The following is a 19,914-nucleotide window of genomic DNA, read 5'->3' on the forward strand; positions in this document are numbered from 1 at the left end:
GGAATGAGAACAATGCAAGTCTTGTTTACCTCTAAAAGGTCGATTTCTCCCCCCCACCAAGCTTTCACAAAGCTAACGACATCACCTCCAATAATTCCCAAAAATTTCTGGAAAAACAAAGCATGCATACCATCCAGACCCGGGGCTTTATTTGGGTGCATTTGAAACAAAGCATCTTTTATTTCCTCCGCCGTCGGCTCCATATCAAGAATATCTCCCATTTCATCCGAAACAACTCTTTCAATACCCACTAGAGCCTCATCCATATTACTTGGCATTCCAGTAGCAAAGAGGCTACCAAAATAATCAATGATCACCGTATTCATATTAGCCTTCGATGACATCCACGAGCCCTGATCATCAAAAATTCCCACAATCCTATTTTTCTTCTTTCGCTGACGTAATCTTGTTTAGCTAATCTTTAAAACAATTAAAAGTTAAATTTATTTAGTTCAAAATGCTTTGTTTGAATGTGTTTGACTTTCATTTGATTCACTTAGCTTTGTTGAATATTAAATACAAAGTATAACCTCTTTTTTTTTTTTTTTTTTTTTTTTTTTTTTTTTTTTGGTCAAAAAAATAAAAATTAAAAAAAATGCTTGAGTTTTTTTTTGGGTTAAGGTTTTCTTGTTATAATCTTTTTTTAGGTGTTTGATTAATGATGAGGGTTTGTAAGATAATGCTACTTCAAAAGAAATGAACTTTCGCTATAGTTATCTAATTGTTATTTACATAATGAAATTTTGATCTCACTACTAGAAAACAGGCCATTTTCGACGGCAAAATTCCGTCGGAAACACCCTTAAATCTTGATTAGAGGTGTTAATTCGGATAATTGGATCGGGCCTGATAAGGTCGGATCAGGTCGGGTCAATTTTTAAAGTTGAGTCATGCTTAATTAATATGTCCACGCGAGTCCAAATTTGAATTGGATTATTTTTCGGGTCGATTTTGAATCGGGTCAGATCGGGTGTGGTTTTGACACCTCTATTGATAGTAATATTTTCTTGTTTTGCAAGACAATTTAAATTTCAATCAACTCTTTAGTTTTTATTTTATTTTTTTAATTTTATTTTGAAAGAAAGGTAAACAAGAAGTTAATATAGTCTTCTCTCAAGACTATACCCTAACTTATCACAATCAATTCTTTGGTTGTTGTTGCTAATTTGAATATTACTTTCTTTATTTCATAATATAGCTTGTTTGTAATTTCCAAATTGCAATTGATCTCTCTTAATAAATGAACATAAATATTAAATATTGTTTGTATAAAATTTTCCATCTTGTAAAGTCTATTGAGAGGCTTTAATAATTGAGTACGGATTAACATATACTCGTGTCGTCAATATCATCAATGTCTTTTTGTAACCTCCTAAACATCCGGGGTGAAAATTAATCATTCATTTATACTTTTTTGTAATAGGAAAACGATGAAATGATGAGAAACTCAAAAGTAATGCGAACATGTGACTTACTAATAAATGTGGCATAAAAGTAGCAGAAAAGATAAAGTAGATAAAAAAAGAAGCAAGAAAAGGGCAAATTGAATAGATCCTACAAGGAATGAAATAATTTTTGACTAAGGCATGAGTACTAGTCCACTATACCAACTTTATGCTTAGCATATGATAAATTTTTTTTGATAGATCTTTGAAGACCATGGAATTTGGAAGGGGTTGGTCCCTTGGTCCTAGCTAAGGTAGTCTATCAAAAGTGGGCCTCTTAATGTAACATTATATTTGATAGATCTTTCAAGACCATGGAATTTTGGAAGGAGTTGGTCACTTGGTCCTAGCTAAGGTAGTCTATCAAAAGTGGGCCTCTTAATGTAACATTATATTTGTCCCTTCAAAATTGGTTACATTGATTGATTAAAATGGTTTTGTTGTTTTTTAAAAATATAAAATGTTTATTTTTGTAAACAACAACAACCAAAAAAAAAAAAAAAGTTGAATTTTCTAAGATCCATTTGGACCACTACATTTTATTCCTCCAAATTTTGGATACAATGATTGATTACAATGGTTTTGTGGTTTTATAAAACGTTTATTCTTTTTATTTTATTTTAATAAAAATATTATTTAAATATTCTAAGTTCCACGCTTGAGAGTATGATTTGAATTTCTAATCTTTTTTATTTTGACAGAGACTCAAATTTCCTATCTTAATGACATGGTGAGTTTCTCACCATTTTCAATTTTTTCATCAAGCTTGTTTGGTTGATTTTTCAATTTTATACTAACTTTATGTAATAATATTGAATAATACTTAGATGGTAAATTTGTATAAGCCCAATTTAAAGCAAGTACCATGTAAATGCTCTATAGCCCCTATACTAATCGGTTAGTTTAAGATCTATCTTGAATAATTTTTTGCATACAAACTTTTTTTAAGATAAAAATCAGGTGTACATTAGTTGTAATTTGTAAAAATACCTTAAAATGATTAAAAACTACACCGATATAAATAAGAGTTACCTTGATATATATAAATAAGACTTATATATAAGAGTTACTCAATTGTATTCCCTTTATAAAACTTATTCTTTAATCTATTTACGTCAAAATCATATCAAGTTAAGTTTAAAGTTGCCCTCAAATTTAAAAAAAACGCCAGGAATTACCCTAAATTGACTAAAGGTTACGATACATGTGTTCAATAATTACTGTAAACTAATATTGTTGTAAACCAGATATACACAAATATTTTTATTTATACTCTAATATTTCCACGTGTTGTAACACACCGCATAAATTATAAGCAACGACCCGGGATATATTTCTAGTCACTAGTTTTTTTTTTTTTTTGTCCAAGTTCGTACCCTCCACCATGACTGGTTGAGAATTCGTACCTTACTACGTTATCTACTCAAGCAAGAGTGCGCATGCAAGAGCTACAAATCTCTTCCATGTCCCCACTCAACGGGCAAAATATATAGGTATCGTGCATGATTGATCAATGCATTATGATCCACAATAAATACTTTGTAAATTTATGAAAATGATTTTATTAAACTTATATATTACGAAACATTAGTATATTATTGGACTTACCTAATAACCTTGCTTTAAAAGTTTTGAGGAAGAATTATAATGAGAGGCACAGAAGATGTTAATAACAAGTTTTCTGATGGTGATGAAGATCAACAATTTGATGATGATGGCAAGCCCAAAAGAACTGGTAAGACCTTTTTTTCTTTTTCTTTTTCTAAGATTATTTGATTGGTATTTACGCCGTTCAATTTTCTTTGAAACATTACGTATATGCGATTTTAATATAAGCTCACTTGTATTCTTTATGGATCGGAATAAGGCTTCGTTGTTGTTGTAAGCTCAATTCAAACTTGAGACAATAGGTTTGGGATAGTGCCTATACAACTTGAAATTACAAAAAAGGATGGAATACACTTGTAGTAAATATTATTGTACATAGATGGATCAAGGGGCGGACCTACCCAGGCCATGGCCCGCCCCATGCCCAATTTTTATTAGTATTAAATACTAAATTGTTGTATTTGTAAAGCATTAGAAAGGTAGCTAAGTTGGTTGTTTATTCATATGTTAGTGTAGCAAGTCGAGGGTTCAAATTCCGCAGGTCACAACTTGCAATCTTTTTTATTTTTTTTTCAAAAAATATTTGTTCTTTTTACTTCGTACGGCCCGCCCTATACAAAATTTCTGGATCCGTCTTTGTTATTGTATGAATGTCGTTAACAAGTAATATTACAGTGTTATCTTATAGTAGTTCGTGGACATTCTTAATGATACTTGTATATATGAACTTCGTACTCCCTGCAATCTTTTTTGTTTTATCCATTGATGAGAAAAAACATTTAAAGTAATAGAAATTTAATTTTACAGTAGAATAGTCATACACTTCAAATAATACAAAAAAGAAAAAAGGGGACAAGAATAAAATAATAATTAATGTGTCTTTGAAAATAGATCAGAATGATGATTAAAAATAAGGAAAATTCAATACTTATTACGTGTGATCTATCAAAAAAAATATTACGTGTGAGTTTTGGATGATTTTATGGCGGTCGTTTGAAAAATGACTATCATATTATTTTAATGATATATAATATGATCGGTTTATTTTATCACATTATAAAATGACCACAATTAGTCTTATAATATCTAAAATGTAAATATAAATTTTGAAAATTTTAATCCAACATAATTTTTTTTTTTTTTGAGAAACTATATAATAAGAATAATTACATAAATGAAACTAAACATTTGATAAATAAAGAAAATATTGATAATACTATTTAATACCATTAATAAAGTAATATAATTAATTACTTGAAAAAAAAAATGCCAATTATGAACTATATAATCATTAAAATATTATGGTATTCATATTTTCAATGACTACTATAAAATTTCTGTGAGTTTTGTTTAAACTAGTTATCCTTTTGAATTCAACTTTTAAACATTAAAACCTAAGTTTATTCAAAAATACAAGTAACTGATAAAATAACAAGGATTTTGCTAATGAGCACCTTCCGAGAGTTAGATAACAATTTAAAATGATTTCTAAAATAGTTTTACTTTGGAATGCATGTCCAAATCGCTCATTAATCGGTGTAATAATGTTTATTTCAATTAAATTTTTTTTACTTTAAGTCATTTTATCCATCACCGTGGGGCTTTTTTTAGCTTTTAATTTGCCAAATAACAAAACGTTAAATTTTATTAAAACCCTTTACCTCCCCTTATTATCTCATACTTTATCAAACTTAATTGTCTCATGTTGATTTATGTTTTGTCTATCAGTGCCTTTTTTGTGTGGCTGGCCACACTATGTGGTCGGGGTTATTTAATTAAATTATATGGGTTACTTATTTAATAAAGATTTGTTATTTAGGGGTTATTCAGCCGGTCAAGGGTTACTCAGTCAGTTAACGCGTTTTCACCGGGGTTATTTATTTCGGAGTTACTTATTTAGGGGTTACTCAGTCAGTCAGGGGTTACTTATTCTAAATTTACTCAGTCGATTAGTACGTTTTCTATATGAGAATAACTCCTAACCGATCGAGTAACCCTTGAATAAGTAATCCCTGACCAAATGAGCAACCCCTGAAAAAGTAAGCCCTAACCAAACGAGTAATCCCTAAATAAATAATTCCAGAATAAGTAACCCCGGCTATACGGTGTGGCCACCCACATATAAAAATTTGTGTTTGTTTATTGTTTGATACCTAAGATTTAACTTTCGTTGCTACATCTTTTTTTTTTTTTTTATATATAAGAAATATTTACCAAAAGTTATATTTACTCCGTATATTTTAATTTTATTTTAGAGATGATTATAATGTAGCCTTACGACTTTTGACTACCACAATTTTTTAAATTGGACGGTTGAGATTATTTGATTTTTTATTTATTTTTAATTAGTAATTTTTATGAAAAATATTTTTTTAATTATTTTAAATATATTTTTATCTTCTATAAATTATTTTTTAATATTTTTAAAATTCTGAAAATAAAAGTATATATATGAAATAACTAAAAAGTGATTTTTAATTAAAATTTCTAATAAAAAATAAATAATCTCAGTCGTTCATTTTTTAAAAATTGTGGTAGTCAAAAATCATAAGACTACATTAGAATTAGTGTTATTTTAGACATCTGTGAATTCATTGAAGGTGATATCAAACAGTTATAATAAGTTATTATAAGTTTTAAATAATACTAATAGATATTTTATATACTCCGTATTATAATAATTATTTAGTAAATTAATAAATGGTTCAGTCTAATACAGAAAATCAAAAACTCAAATTAAAAAGATTACAGACTTACAGTAGCTATAAGATCGTGGTATCATGACCCTATTTGATGGTAGCATTTGAGATAGCGGTTAGCATTTTGACCAGTCAAAACTCTACTAGAAAAAAATTGAGTGTTTGGAAAGGTAGTGGTTCTAGTAGCGGTTAGCGTTTGACAAATTTTTATTACTTTTTAAACATTATTTATATGAATTTTTTTATACATTTTAGTATTATAACCGTTAGTTTTGTCAAACACTCATATTATCAACTGTTACTTTGACATCTAACCTCTACCCATTACTAATTGACAGCTACTCGCTATCTTAACAACTACTCGTTATTCGACCGCTAAAAGCTACCCGTTACCGATACTTTTGCAAACAGGACCCATATGTATGATTGTTTTTCTAATCTCTCGCATGTTAGGATCTCCTACGGAGTATTTTCTAAGAAGTAATATTGTCTTTTATTTTTTTTTACATTTTTATAATCACCACCTCGCCATTCTCATCGGACACATCATCGAGCCACATAAATTTATCCCAACTTTTATGTTTCATCTATTATAACCTTTAACAATCAATCAATCTATCATTTAAAGCCTTAATCCCATAAGTGGGGTCGGCTACATAAACTAAAAGTGATTATTCCGTATACTTATCCACAAAAATCTTTCTCCTTCATCCCTTACGATCAAATACCTCATTCTCATGTAAATTCATATGCTTTATATCTTTCCTAACTTCTTCCAACCAAGTCATTTTCATTCGGTCTCCCTTTATCTCGTTTAACATCTCCATGATCCCACTCTTCCACTCGACTGGTCCACTATGAGTCTCTGTCTTACATGCCCGAACCAACGCAGATGATTTTCCCTTAGTTTGTCTGCAATGCTTGCAACACCCACATTCTTGCGAATAACTTCATTTTTTATTCATCTCTTAGAGTGTTCCCGCACATCCATCTTAATATGCGCATTTCCATAACTTCATCTCTTTAATGTGCTCCTTTTTAGAAGCCTAACATTCTGTATCATAAAATTATTTTGAATAAATTTTTTTGTTACATCTTACGTGGTTAGATGATATAATGGATATTAGGTTGAATTTGGAAATTAAATTTCATTTGAATCTGTGTTTTTCGTGTATACTTTGAACATAAAAAGTCAACTGGAGAATTAAGTCAGAAACTCCCAACATTTTAATCTGATATACTCCATAACAAAGTAATGTCAAAATGCTAAACCTATGAGCTAGTATATACGCTGCCTTTCGAGTGCAGATTAAATCTTTGTTGGTTGATAATACTGCAGGAACAATCTGGTCAGCAAGTGCACACATTATAACATCAATCATAGGATCCGGAGTTCTTTCACTAGCATGGGGCACGGCACAACTTGGATGGATAGGAGGACTCGTGACACTAATAACATTTTCATGTATCGCGTTTTATACTTCAAATCTCCTAGCAGATTGTTACAGATCCCCTGATCCTGTCACCGGAAAGAGAAATCATTCGTACATGGAGGAGGTTCGCTCCAATTTAGGTACCATCCATCTACACGGGTTGCAACATACCAACATGTACGACCTTGATTCATCAAATAGTTCCTTTAACTGACCTTAAGTTTTTTATCATTAGGCAGAATAAACAGCATTGCTTGTGGGATACTGCAGTATGCCAATTTAAGTGGAATGGTAATTGGTTACACGATTACTGCATCGATAAGCATGGTGTAAGTCCATCTATTCCGAGTTCAATCTCACAGTTTTTGAATGCACTTTAAAAGTGTATATATTTGCATCAAGCTAGCAAATTTAAGTTCATTGTCGAAAATTTTGCAGGGCAGTGCACAAGTCTAATTGCTTCCACAGAAAAGGCCATTCTGCTTCTTGCAAGTTTAGCAATAATCCGTATATGATTGGATTGGGAGTTTTCGAGATCTTTTTGTCACAAATTCCCAACTTACATAACCTCACAATTTTGTCAGCTATTGCCGCGGTTATGTCTTTTGGGTATTCCTCAATAGGCATTGGACTTGCTCTTGCTACGATCATCTCAGGTACAGAGTAAATAATTAACCTACCTTTTATAGCTAGCGCGATAAGCTGATAACTAATTGAAAGTTTAGTTAGTTATGACATTAATTTAATTGTGCAGGCAAAGGAGGGAAGACAACCTTAACAGGAGTAGAGGTAGGAATAGATGTAACGGTTGCTGATAAAGTATGGAGGGCATGTAGAGCCTTAGGAGACATCGCGTTTACTTACAGTTTCTCTGCAGTCCTTGTTGAAATACAGGTGAATATATATGTGCATCTGATCTGTGTTTCAATAATAAAAAGTTATGATTTTTTCTGATTATGTAGTACAAGTTCTCAATAGCCTTTGATATTGGCCTCAGGATACGCTAAAATCGGAACCACCAGAGAATCAGGCGATGAAGAAAGCGAATGGGATATCATTGTTCACAGTCACAGCCTTTTACCTGATGTGTGGTATCTTAGGCTATGCTGCATTTGGGAATGACGCACCTGGTAACATGTTAACTGGATTCGGATTTTACGAGCCTTTTTGGCTAGTAGATGTGGCCAACATCTTCATTGTTGTCCATTTAGTGGGTGCATATCAGGTATAAAACAACTTATTCAATAATTAATCGTGATTACCTATTATGTGTATTTGATTGAGATATTGTACACTCGGGTGCACCATATTATGTTTATTATTGAGCTGAAATATTTGTATGATGGGCCAGGTATTTACACAGCCTGTGTACTTATTTTACGAAACATGGGCCCGGGAGAAATGGCCCAACTCAACGTTTATAAACAAAGAGTACCCAATCAAAATTGGCAACAAAAGAGTGTTAAGCTTCAACTTACTTAGGCTAACCGGAAGAACCATATTTGTGGTGTTAGCAACCATATTGGCAATGGCAATGCCCTTCTTCAATGACTTCCTCGCGCTGCTCGGAGCAATCGGGTTTTGGCCACTGACCGTATATTTCCCGGTGCAGATGCACATTGCTCAAAGAAAGATCAAACGAACTTCATTGAAGTGGTGTATACTCCAACTTATCAACTTCTTCTGCTTGCTTGTTTCCTTGGCTGCTGCTGCTGGGTCAATCCAAGGAGTTGGCGAAACTCTTAGTACGTCCAAGCCATTTCAATATAAAGTATAAAAGTACAAACCTTTGATTTTATTCTTTTGTCTTTTAAGTTGTAATATGTATAGAGTGATTGTTGATTGATGCTCCTAAAATCACTTTAGTTAAATTAGTTCCTATTTCTAGTATAGCAATAAATATGTCAATGGGTTTGTTTTATGAATATGTTTTTATTAAGTTGATTTCTTGTTATAAGGGATTTATGTAGTGGGTGGCATACTAGTTTGTGTTCCTAAGTTTTAAATAAAATTAGCAAATTAGTTAATAGGAAGTACTATGTACGAAGTATATAACCTTATCAATAGCTTAAAGTATGACTCTTACACGTTGATGTTACCTGTTCAGTTAGTTAAATTTTTTGACGAATTATATCCAACACTTGAAATTAAATCTCGTCTATATTATCTACACATGTAACGACCCAAATTTAATGGAATCTAAAATATCTATAGCTTAGCACATGGTCAAAAGATGATTCAAAGATAGATAACACTAAAGATATATATAAAAATGTGCCCTAATTCCCCCACTATACTCCCACTCACAGTCACCAGACCAACCCAACTTGCTGGGCTGCTAAAGTGAACCAAGCTTGAGAGTAGACTTAAAATTATTATTGTATTAGGCATGCTTAACTGCTATTTCCTACTTCCTCCGTTTTTATTTAGTTTATATCGTTTGACTTTAACACTATTTACACTTTACATTTTGACTCGCTTTTGTAATTTGTAGATATGATAAAATTTAGTCACGTGGGATCTTGTTTGAATCGTCTCGATATATATATTTTTATTAATATCTACTTTTTACAATTTTACAATGTTGATAGTTAGAGATATTAATCGTTATGCGTTGACAAGCGTGATAGAAAGATGTCAACTAAATAAAAGTAAAGGAAGTATAACAAATAAAGATGATCTCCAACTATTTTGTTCCTCAAGTTTTATCAAAAGCCAAATGTAAGGCTCTGTTTACTTCACCTAAAAAAAAATATTAAGTAAAAATAATTTCAGTTCAGCAAAAATAAGTTTAGTTCAATAAAATTCAGTACCTTTAAAAAAGAAATATAAGAGAAAATCAGTAAAAATAATTTTAGTTTGGTAAAATTAATTTCAATTCAGTAAAAATAATTTAAGTTCCGCAAAAATAATTTCATTTCAGTAAATAATTTCAGTTCAGCAAAAATAAGGTGAAGTGAACGAGGCATAAGTATATAATTAAAAGATGCTTGACAAATTATAAAGTGTAATTATTACTAATGGTCCCCTTAATGCAATTTCAATGGACCAAATTATAGTTTCATGCATGAGTCATGACTACTATCAATGCCAAATTAGTTCAAATTAGTACAAAGATACTTACCAAATTAGGATACTACGTGATTTAAGAAATTGATTATTTTAATCATAGAAATATAGAATCATTTGTATTACTCCCCCCATTCTTTTTTACTTGACTCGCTTTTACTTTTACACTATTTACTATCACTCCTTTGACCGTCTTTTGTAAATAATATGAAAGGAAAAACATATTCATGTAGGATCTTTTTTGAATTCGTCACAATAAGTACTTCATAATATATATCTTTTATAATTTTTACTTATGGAGAATTAAAGTTATTGATCGTCAAAGTTTTACATTGACAAGCGTGATAAAAGAAAGAGGTCAAGTAAAAAAGAACAGAGGAATTTTTTTTTTCAAAAAAAAAAATTAAGTTTATAAATATTGAACGACGTAATGGGTAGAAAAGGGGGTTGTTAAACGTCGCTCCCAAATTACTAGGCGTCGCTCGCATTTTTTCCTTGAAATTCCGTATTTACCCTTCGTATATAAATACTAACGACACTCACTACACATTCACGCTCGATAAACTTAAAAATCTGAAATTTAAAAAAAAAAAACACAGAAAATTCACAAAAATAACTAATATTACCTAATAATACTAATACTAATTACTCAAATTATCATAAAAAAATAATAAACACAATAAAAATTATAATTATCATACAAAAATTACATTAATTTTGATTAATTAATTTTTTTTTTTTAAATCGTTTTGATTAATCAATAAAAAATAAAAAAAATAAAAAATTGGACATCCGCCTAAAATATCTGGATCCTCCATGGTGGATCCGCCTAGAATTTCTGGATCCACCATGGAAGATCCGCCTAGAATTTCTGGATCCACCATAGAAGATTCGGAAATTCTAGGCGGATGCACACATCCGCCTAGAATTTTCGGATCTTCCATGGTGGATCCGGAAATTTTAGGCGGATGTACGCTTTTCAAAAAATAAAAAAAATTTCGAGGAATTATAGAATCCTCCGACGATGCCTCCGGTGTACAATTGTTGTCGTCATCCATCGCCCTAAACCCCTCGCTAAAGCTTAATAAAAATGGGATTTTATAAAAAAATGGGATTTTTGGTGGTGGGCTCGAGAATTTTGGGTTGGATGTCGTGGGGTTGGATGTTTTTTTAACCAAGTGGTGGATCGAATGTGCTCGGGATTATATTAAAATGCTCGGCAATCTTTTTAACCAAGTGGTTGAGCCTTATATTGTCCAACTTATGAAAAGGGCAATATGGTTCTTTCATGTCAAAATGGGAGCGACGCCTGGTAAATTGGGAGCGACGTTTAGCAGTTCACGTAGAAAACTATAAATTGAGAAAAAAAAATCGTAATACTAAAACACAAAGTACCCCGTAACTTTTAATATTCTCAACTCAAATAGTACTCCATATATAAAATCATATAAAATTGGTGGGTTGCTCCATTTATCATCAATTTATTTTTATTTTAAAATGAAATTATCCTACGCTTATATATGAATATGTATATGATCGTACTCTCCTTCAATTTGGGTTTATGTTCAGCCCAGTGAAGATATATCACTAACAAAACTATACGAGTACTTTTTTTAAGAGAAAACTATGATCTTTCTATGATTTACTTTTGTCTGTCGATATATTCTAGATTTCTAGCTATAATGTTCCAAACACCAACTTTATTTGAAATATTAATTCATGCTTTATTAGATGAAAAGATAAAGTAGTAACAACCCCTTAATTACAGCCTATAAAGTCCACATCAAAGGATAAAACGGAATTTTAGGTGAAGAAAAGGTTATTATCAAAGCTAATCAAATATCATAGAAAGAAATAAAGATGCTTCAAAGTTTGATATCCTCACTTTGTAGAATTGTTGGTCGTACGTACACATCATTGAACGAATTATTACTAATTTTTTTATTTTTATTTTTTTGGTATAAGAAAAATCATGAAAACTAACTACATGATATAATGTTATTTTTGACAATAACAAATCTAAAACATTTTGTTTCCACGAAAAGTAAATTTGTTTTCAACATTTCGTCCTACCAACCCACACCAAATATATAGTGATTGGTCAATTGGTAACAACTCACAAGTCAAAACTCCTAAGTATTAGAGTAAGTCTCGTAAAATTAAGTAACCTCCTTTGACTGAATGTGCGTAACATCACTATATCAATGTGAAAGGTTAAGATTTATACTTTCTCCTTTTTTAAAAAAAAATTATCCCTTTATATTTTTGGGTCAAAATTCAAATGACATGAAAATGAATTTCTATTAATGAACAAAGTATAATAATTCAGTATAAAATATTAATGAATTCATGTCAATGTATTTTTTAAAAATTTTAATATTAAATTTTAAATATTCTTATGTGTGTGGAAATTATATAGAGAAATTAATGATTTATGATATGTCTTAAATAATGTGAAAAGTCATATAGAGCAATTATATATAGAGGGTCGAAGGAAATAAAATTTATTCTCTTTTTTAAAATGTACTTCATATGTACAATTTGAATTGGAAGTAACACAATCATCAATGTTCTTTATTTGATCATTAATAACTTTTAATTATATATTACGGGGAAGTATAACCTATATACATATGATAAGTAGAAACTACTTACCAAGTTAAATTTTCCTAAACAAAATTAAACGAATTTACCATCGAAAACCTCACATATATGTATATATTTCTACTTACAAGTAATTTTTAGAAGTTGGTCGACGGTGCGGTGGTGACTGCATGTCTGAAAATGTAAAAACGTAAAAATTCAAATTTGCAATAAAAAAAAGAAAAAATATAAATAATCATGATAGCTTTAATTTGTTTTCATTTAAAAGGTATTAACTTTTTTCAATAATAGAGGGAACTTGCAATTAATGAGATCATAAGATATTTGAACCAAATTAATGAGCTAAGATACTTTCACACTACATATGATACTTATAAAGTTATAAACTTGTTGGCCTGGTTTTAAACTGATATAAACTTGTTGGCTTGAATTTAAAACGTGACAACTATTTAGGTGTGAGTTGTATGTAGCACTGTCAAAACGGTTTGACAGTTCGGTTTCGGTTCGGTTTGAAATCGGTTCGGTTTGAAATCGGGTCGGTTTGAAATCGGTTTAAATGTCTAACGGGTCGGTTTTGGTTCGGTTTAAATAATTACCGGTTCGGTTCGGTTTCGGTTTATTCTTGAACGGTTTAAATTCGGTTCGGGTTCTAAACGGTTCGGTTTGTAAACGGTTCGGTGCAAACGGGTTGCGGTTTGTTAACGGTTCGGTGTAAACGGTCTTTAACCCGGTTTAAATTCGGTTCGGGTTGTAAACGGTCCGGGTAGTAAACGGTTCGGTGCAGACGGGTTGCGGTTTGTTAACGATTTGGTGTAAACGGCTTTTAACCCGGTTTAAATTTGGTTCGGGTTGTAAATGGTCCGGGATGTAAACAGTCCGGGTTGTAAACGGTTCGATGCAGACGGGTTGCGGTTTGTTAACGGTTTGGTGTAAACGGTTTTTAACTCGGTTTAAATTCGGTTCGGGTTGTAAACGGTACGGGTTGTAAATAGTCCCGGTAGTAAACGGTTTGGTGCAAACGGGTTGCGGTTTATTAATGGTTCGGTGTAAATGGTGATTATACCGGTTCAAACAGTTTCAGGTTGGAAACGGTTCGGTTCTTTTTTGGTGTAGTTTTATTTTAGTTCGGTTATAACTGGTTCGGTTCGTTCACGGGTTTGGTTCTTCTATGATTTAACATTATTTAGATCGGTTTTATTTCAGATTTACTAAATTACGGTTCGAGTCTAGATCTGTTTTTGATTTCAAAAAATTTTGTACTACTTTCTAACTTTTTGCTAGTTAACAAGTTTTATATCAAGCCGAGACTTCATCACTTCATATTGAGGCATCATATTATATGCAAATTCTCATTATTTTTATAAATATATATCATGTTATGATTCAAGTTTAGCCATACTGATCTTACTAGTTTATTACGAAGTAGATTATAAAAGTTTAGTGCATTAATGTATTATTGTTTTACTATCAGATTATTATCTGCTTCTGATTTGATCATTTAGTTAACAGTGTCATAATCATGATTTGATGAGTTGTTGTAACATCGAAATTTGCAATTTGGTATTCGATTCTTAATTAGTCAACAAGACTGATAATTAAGGCTCGTTTATCATTATATATTTGCATAAAGTTATATATGAAGATATTACAAAGTAGTTTGATTTATACAATATAATGAAAGAACACATTAATGAAGAAGAAGGTAATATTGATTCTATATCCTTTACTGGTTTACCCCTAAGGCTTAAGTCACTAATTAGTAATTAGTAATTATTTAATTAGACTAACAAGTTAATAAGAAAGACTAACTTTTAACTTAAGTCTAACATATCAAATACTGAAATGGTATTAGTATATTACCGAGTAGGATAGTCTAGTACACTATTATTCTATTATGCAGTTATGCTAAATTGACAATTGCTTATATACTATAGAGTCATATTACGATATTAGTCAATCACTCATGTAGTCATAACACATTTCTAATTAAGTAATTTGTATTTATGTACTAATCTACTAGTCAATTATATCATTTATAAGTTTACACGATTACAAGTGTATTGCTTATACGTACAAATCCGTAATATTACTAGCTCTCTAAGATATGACGTCATTATATTATTAAACGGTCTTCGATTTTTTTATTAATTGCAACGCTAGACATTTACACGCTAACTGATTCACATTTTATAATCTAAAGAACTTAATATTTTAATGTGTGTGTTAAAAAAATTTATAAAAAATTAAAAACTGATATTATGTAGGTGTATATCGTTTTATCGGGATTCGAGAAATGTAATTAGTTTTTTTTTTTGAAACCATGTAATTAATCAATTGTATAAAAGTTTGTTTAATGTTGTTAAACAAAAATTAAAAATTTTGATTATTACAAAGTGGAAAATTGATTTTATTTTTTGGTTGACAATTTCTTCAAAATATGAATGGTGGGAAATTTCCCTCCAAAAACCAAAAGGAAAAACAAATTTTAGATTTAGAATTTAGATATTTTGAGTTAGAATTTCCCTCCCAAAATAAGAAAAAAACCCTAGCTTCCTTCTCTTCCTTGATTCTCAGCCGTCATATATAAGTTTTTTTTTCCCATCTTTCTTTCTTCTTTCGTTCTTAGCTTCTTTCTTCCAGTTCTTTCTTCCAGTTCTTTCTTCCAATCTCCAAGCTCAGCACCTTCTTTCAATCTCTCTCTAGCTACTCTCAAGCTAAGTTGAAGGTAAAATTATACTTACTCAAGCTAATCTCGATTTTTTTTTCGATTGTTCATGATTTTGATTGTTTCCGATTTTTTTTTCTTTTTTTATTTTTGTTTTTAGCAATTTATACGATTTTACAACCATACCATCCCAGCTATATGATTCTGTGATATACTATACTTCGTATTAATCAATTACATGTATTTTTTCACTAATTAATTTCTTATACATTATCTGTATTCTAAAATTGTTTAATAGCTGAGATTAGTGGTGTTACTGGAATCTTATTGGTAGTAATGTGTTAAAGATTTCCTCAAGTTTAATCATCTGAAGAAGTATTTGTGAATAATACAAGATGTGAGATTGATCCTTGTTAGAATTTTATTTTTAACAATCTTCTGCTGCATTTAGACTTATAGATTAGGAAACTCTTAGCTAGAACGAAAGACCACTTACTGAAATGTAAAATTCAGATGTAAAATAGAAAGACCACCCTATTATTCAGATGGTCATTCATTTTAAACTCAGATGTGAATTCCACTGTTGGCTTTGGTTATGTGAGGTTATGGTTATGTGAGGTTAGCAGTCTTGTTTTGGGATCTTGGTTGGGGGTCATATATTTCTGAATTCTTGCTGTTTGAGTGGTTTACACCAATGTCTGTTCCTTTTATCTATTAAATTTCATCTTTTCCCCCTGCTTTCCTATCTCAGACGTTATCTTGACATTTTGTTTTTTGTTTTTTTGTTGTTGCTATTTTTGTAGTATATCAATCCAATTGTACAAAATTCACAGCATCCTCTGAAAGCAAACTTATTGTATGCAATTGAAAGGATTTTGAAGCTCTCAGTGCCAAATTTGTACGTTTGGCTGTGCATGTTCTATTGCCTTTTCCACCTCTGGTGAGTTGATTGCTACATCTCCATCAATCATATTGTACCTTTGACTAGTGTAATAGGAATGGGTCCATTGAAAAACATGATCAATCATCTTAAATTGAATAGAGGTAATCTATGTTAGCTTGAGCGGAAGTGGAGAATAGGTCGGACAAAGGTTAAATTCATGTTTAAATGTTTAATGGTGGGACTAATATAATACTAGTAATAAAGTTAAGTCCCTTTTTTACGAATTCATGTTCAATAATGAGGAGTCCTCAGAGGGTTGTTTCCTCTATAAAGATTAAAGAGTATGAACAAAGTTTGCTATTAGGCTATTAGCCATAGCAAACTAATTTGTACTCTGAGCAAAGAACAACTCTTGTTATATACGGAGTACTTTGTAATAATTAGATAAATAAATAGATACATTCATAAGATGATATGAAGGAACTCATAATAAGAGTGCAAAAAGTGGTAAGCCTCACAATATTTGAAGTTATATAAAGTGCAAATTCAACTACCAAACATAGTAGTTGTCCAAGATCTAACCAATGTAATCAAATTCTCTCTTTCTTTGTCAAAAAAAAAAAAAAAAAAAAAATTCTCTCTTTCAAAATTAGCCAAGTCAGCTATCACGATCAAAGATGATTTATTATTTTAGTATCCATCCAAAGTTTTGAAAGATCAATAAATCTACAATCCATTTTTTATTTTTTTTAATTGACTGAAACATATGAAAATTGACATATATCCAGGATTTTATCCCAAGTAAAGGCCATAAATTATTCCAGTAATGGAGTAAGAGTTTAATGGTTTTGATGAGGATTCTACTGTTCAGAATCAAGATTCTACTCAATATACCACTAGTGGCAGTAAGCGTGGACGAACATCAGATGTTTGGAGGTATTACACCTTTTTTGATAAGATGGTTGGTCTTGCTCCGATAAAATATGCTCGATGCAATGTTTGTGGTAATGAATATAAAACACCAGGTAATGCTGGTACTTCAACTTGTAAAGCTCATACTAAGACATGCATGAGTAAAAATCCACACCATCCTGGAAATAATGAAAGTGGTGTTGAGCTCCCGTTTAATCAAACTCGTCATTTACAATTGCTTGCTAGAGCTATAATTTTGCATTCCTATCCTTTAAGTATTGTGGAGCATCATGGCCTTAGGGAAGTTTTTACGAATTTGAATCCCAACGTGAATCATGTGTGTAGAAACACTATTTTGAAACATTGTATTGTTGAGCATGATAAGTTTAAGTCGATGTTGTTGCAAACTTTTTCTGGAATTGAAGGTAGAGTTAGCTTTACTTGTGACTTGTGGACAGCATGCACTAATCGAGGTTATCTTACTTTAACGGTACATTATGTTGATAAAAATTGGTGTCTTAGGTCTAAAATTCTGAATTTTAGATATTGTGGTCCTCCTCATACTGGTGTTGAGGTAGAAAAATTTGTGCTAAAACTTATTGGGGAATGGAACCTTCGGGGTAAAGCTTTTGCAATGACTGTTGATAATGCTCGATCCATGGATGTTATGGTTAACCTTTTGAAGAAAGATTTAATGTTGACTTCTCCTCTTCCTTGTAATGGTAAATTTTTTCATATTCGATGTTCAGCTCATGTCTTGAACATTATTGTTCAAAGAGGTTTAAAAGAAGTTGATAGTAGTGTTCAAAAATTGCGTGAGGTTTGTAAATATATTGATTCTTCAGACTCTAGACTCACTCAATTTGAGCATGCTCTTCATGAGGTTAACTGTGTGTTTAATGGAAAGTTACGTCTTGATGTTGTGACTCGTTGGAATGCCACATATACGATGCTCCGAAAAGCTTTGGAAGCCAAGGAAGCCTTGAAATTGGTTATTGATAGGTTTATGGGTTATGAATTCAAACTTTCGAATGATGAATGGGATACCCTTACTAAAATATGTAATTTCCTAAAGCCATTTCATGAGATCACTGTATTATTTTCTGGTTCAGAATATCCTACTGCAAATTTGTATTTTGCTAGTGTTTTAAAAATTGAGCACACAATAAGTAAAGCCCATATAGATTCTAAACTTGCACCCATGGCAAAAGTTATGCTTGAAAAGTTTGAGGGCTATTGGGATGAATATAGTTTGATCCTTTCAATTGCTATTGTTCTTGATCCTCGTTATAAGCTTGTTTGAGTGACGAAGATGTTAAAAGTGCTTTATGTTGATGAGGCATGTGTTGAAAAGGCGAAAGTGATTAAAGATGCTCTTTTGGAGTTGTATAACTTTTATTCTTCTATGTCTTTCGGTTTTACATCAAGTACAATTGCTCCACCCTCCATTTCAGCTGTTATCGATAATTCAAATAGTCACTTGGATGATGATATATTCAAGGTAATCAATTTCTGTTTATTATGGTTTACAAAATTAATAATTGTATGTTTTAATTTTATTATTTAATAAAAGCATTTTGTTTGAACTTTTCTAGTATGTTGATAATGATGATGATGATGAGGATGACTCATCAAATCGGCCATCGATGGAGATTGATTCTTATTTGTGTACTCCTCGGCAACCAATTTATGAAGGGCAGAAGTACGATGTTCTTAAGTATTGGGAATCTCAAATTACTGTGTACCCCATATTAGCTGTTATGGCTAGGGATGTTTTGGCCATTCCTATTACATCGGTAGCCTCAGAGACTTCTTTTAGCATGGGTGGTCGTATTTTAAACAAGTATAGGAGTGCGCTTTTGCCTAAGAATGTCGAGGCGTTGGTGACCACACAAATCTGGTTACGTGGTTATGATTGTGATATTGAAGAAGACGTCCTTGAAATTGGTAAACAAGTGATAGATGAAAGTGTTGCATCTAATTAAGAAGACGTGATGTTGTATTGTAGTGAACTAGTGATGTTTAATATATATTGTGTTGCTTCATTGTTAAAATGTTTTAATTTCATAGAACAAGTATTAATAGTTTTAGTCACATTACATATTGATATGTTGTTCCTTATTTGTCTCGAATTATTGGTTATTATTTCTGTCCCGCTAAATATTCATCTTGACCTGCAACCGACTCGCCCCTTAAATGATTTGCATCGACCCACACTGACACGCCCAATAACCACTCTTAGTAGTAAGTAGTTTGTAAACGGTTCGATTTATAAGAATTCGGTTCATAAACAGTTCGGTTTATAAGCGGTTCGGTTTATAAACGGTTCGGTTTGTAAACGGTTCGGTTTGTAAACGGTTCGGTTTATAACGGTTCGGTTTATAACGGTTTTTATGACGATTTAAACGGTTTCGGTTTGTAAACGGTTCGGTTTATTTTCGGTTCGGTTTCCTTTCCGGTTCGGTTTAGATTTGGTTCGGTTCTAAAACGGTTTAACGTTATTCGGATCGGTTCGGTTTCGGGTTTACTAAAATGCGGTTCGGGTCGGTTTTCGGTTTCAAAAAATCGGTTTTTAATCGGTTCGGTTCTCATTCGG

At 31.4% G+C, this 19,914-nt stretch overlaps 1 protein-coding gene across 1 annotated transcript; it reads left to right on the forward strand.

Annotated features, from left to right (window-relative positions):
- The first annotated feature begins 2,784 nt into the window (after positions 1-2,784).
- On the forward strand, positions 2,785-9,166 carry LOC110706477 (amino acid permease 8-like). The gene is made up of 8 exons (XM_021884404.1): positions 2,785-2,938; positions 3,075-3,180; positions 7,092-7,325; positions 7,421-7,514; positions 7,624-7,841; positions 7,940-8,079; positions 8,183-8,410; positions 8,537-9,166. Exons 2-8 carry the CDS (start codon positions 3,093-3,095, stop codon positions 8,960-8,962), a joined length of 1,428 nt encoding a protein of 475 aa, XP_021740096.1. The 5' UTR covers positions 2,785-2,938; positions 3,075-3,092; the 3' UTR covers positions 8,963-9,166.
- Positions 9,167-19,914: the final 10,748 nt, after the last annotated feature.

This window comes from Chenopodium quinoa, unplaced genomic scaffold (assembly GCF_001683475.1).
Source record: "Chenopodium quinoa cultivar QQ74 unplaced genomic scaffold, ASM168347v1, whole genome shotgun sequence".
NCBI lineage: Eukaryota > Viridiplantae > Streptophyta > Magnoliopsida > Caryophyllales > Amaranthaceae > Chenopodium > Chenopodium quinoa.

What these genes read in the sequence shown, in the direction of transcription:
- LOC110706477 (XM_021884404.1), top strand. Translation starts at nt 3,093, where the DNA reads ATGAGAGGCACAGAAGATGTTAATAACAAGTTTTCTGATGGTGATGAA. An exon ending in GGAGGTTCGCTCCAATTTAG is followed by an intron (nt 7,326 to 7,420) that starts GTACCATCCATC and finishes TTTTATCATTAG; the next exon opens with GCAGAATAAACAGCATTGCT. An exon ending in CAGTCCTTGTTGAAATACAG is followed by an intron (nt 8,080 to 8,182) that starts GTGAATATATAT and finishes TATTGGCCTCAG; the next exon opens with GATACGCTAAAATCGGAACC.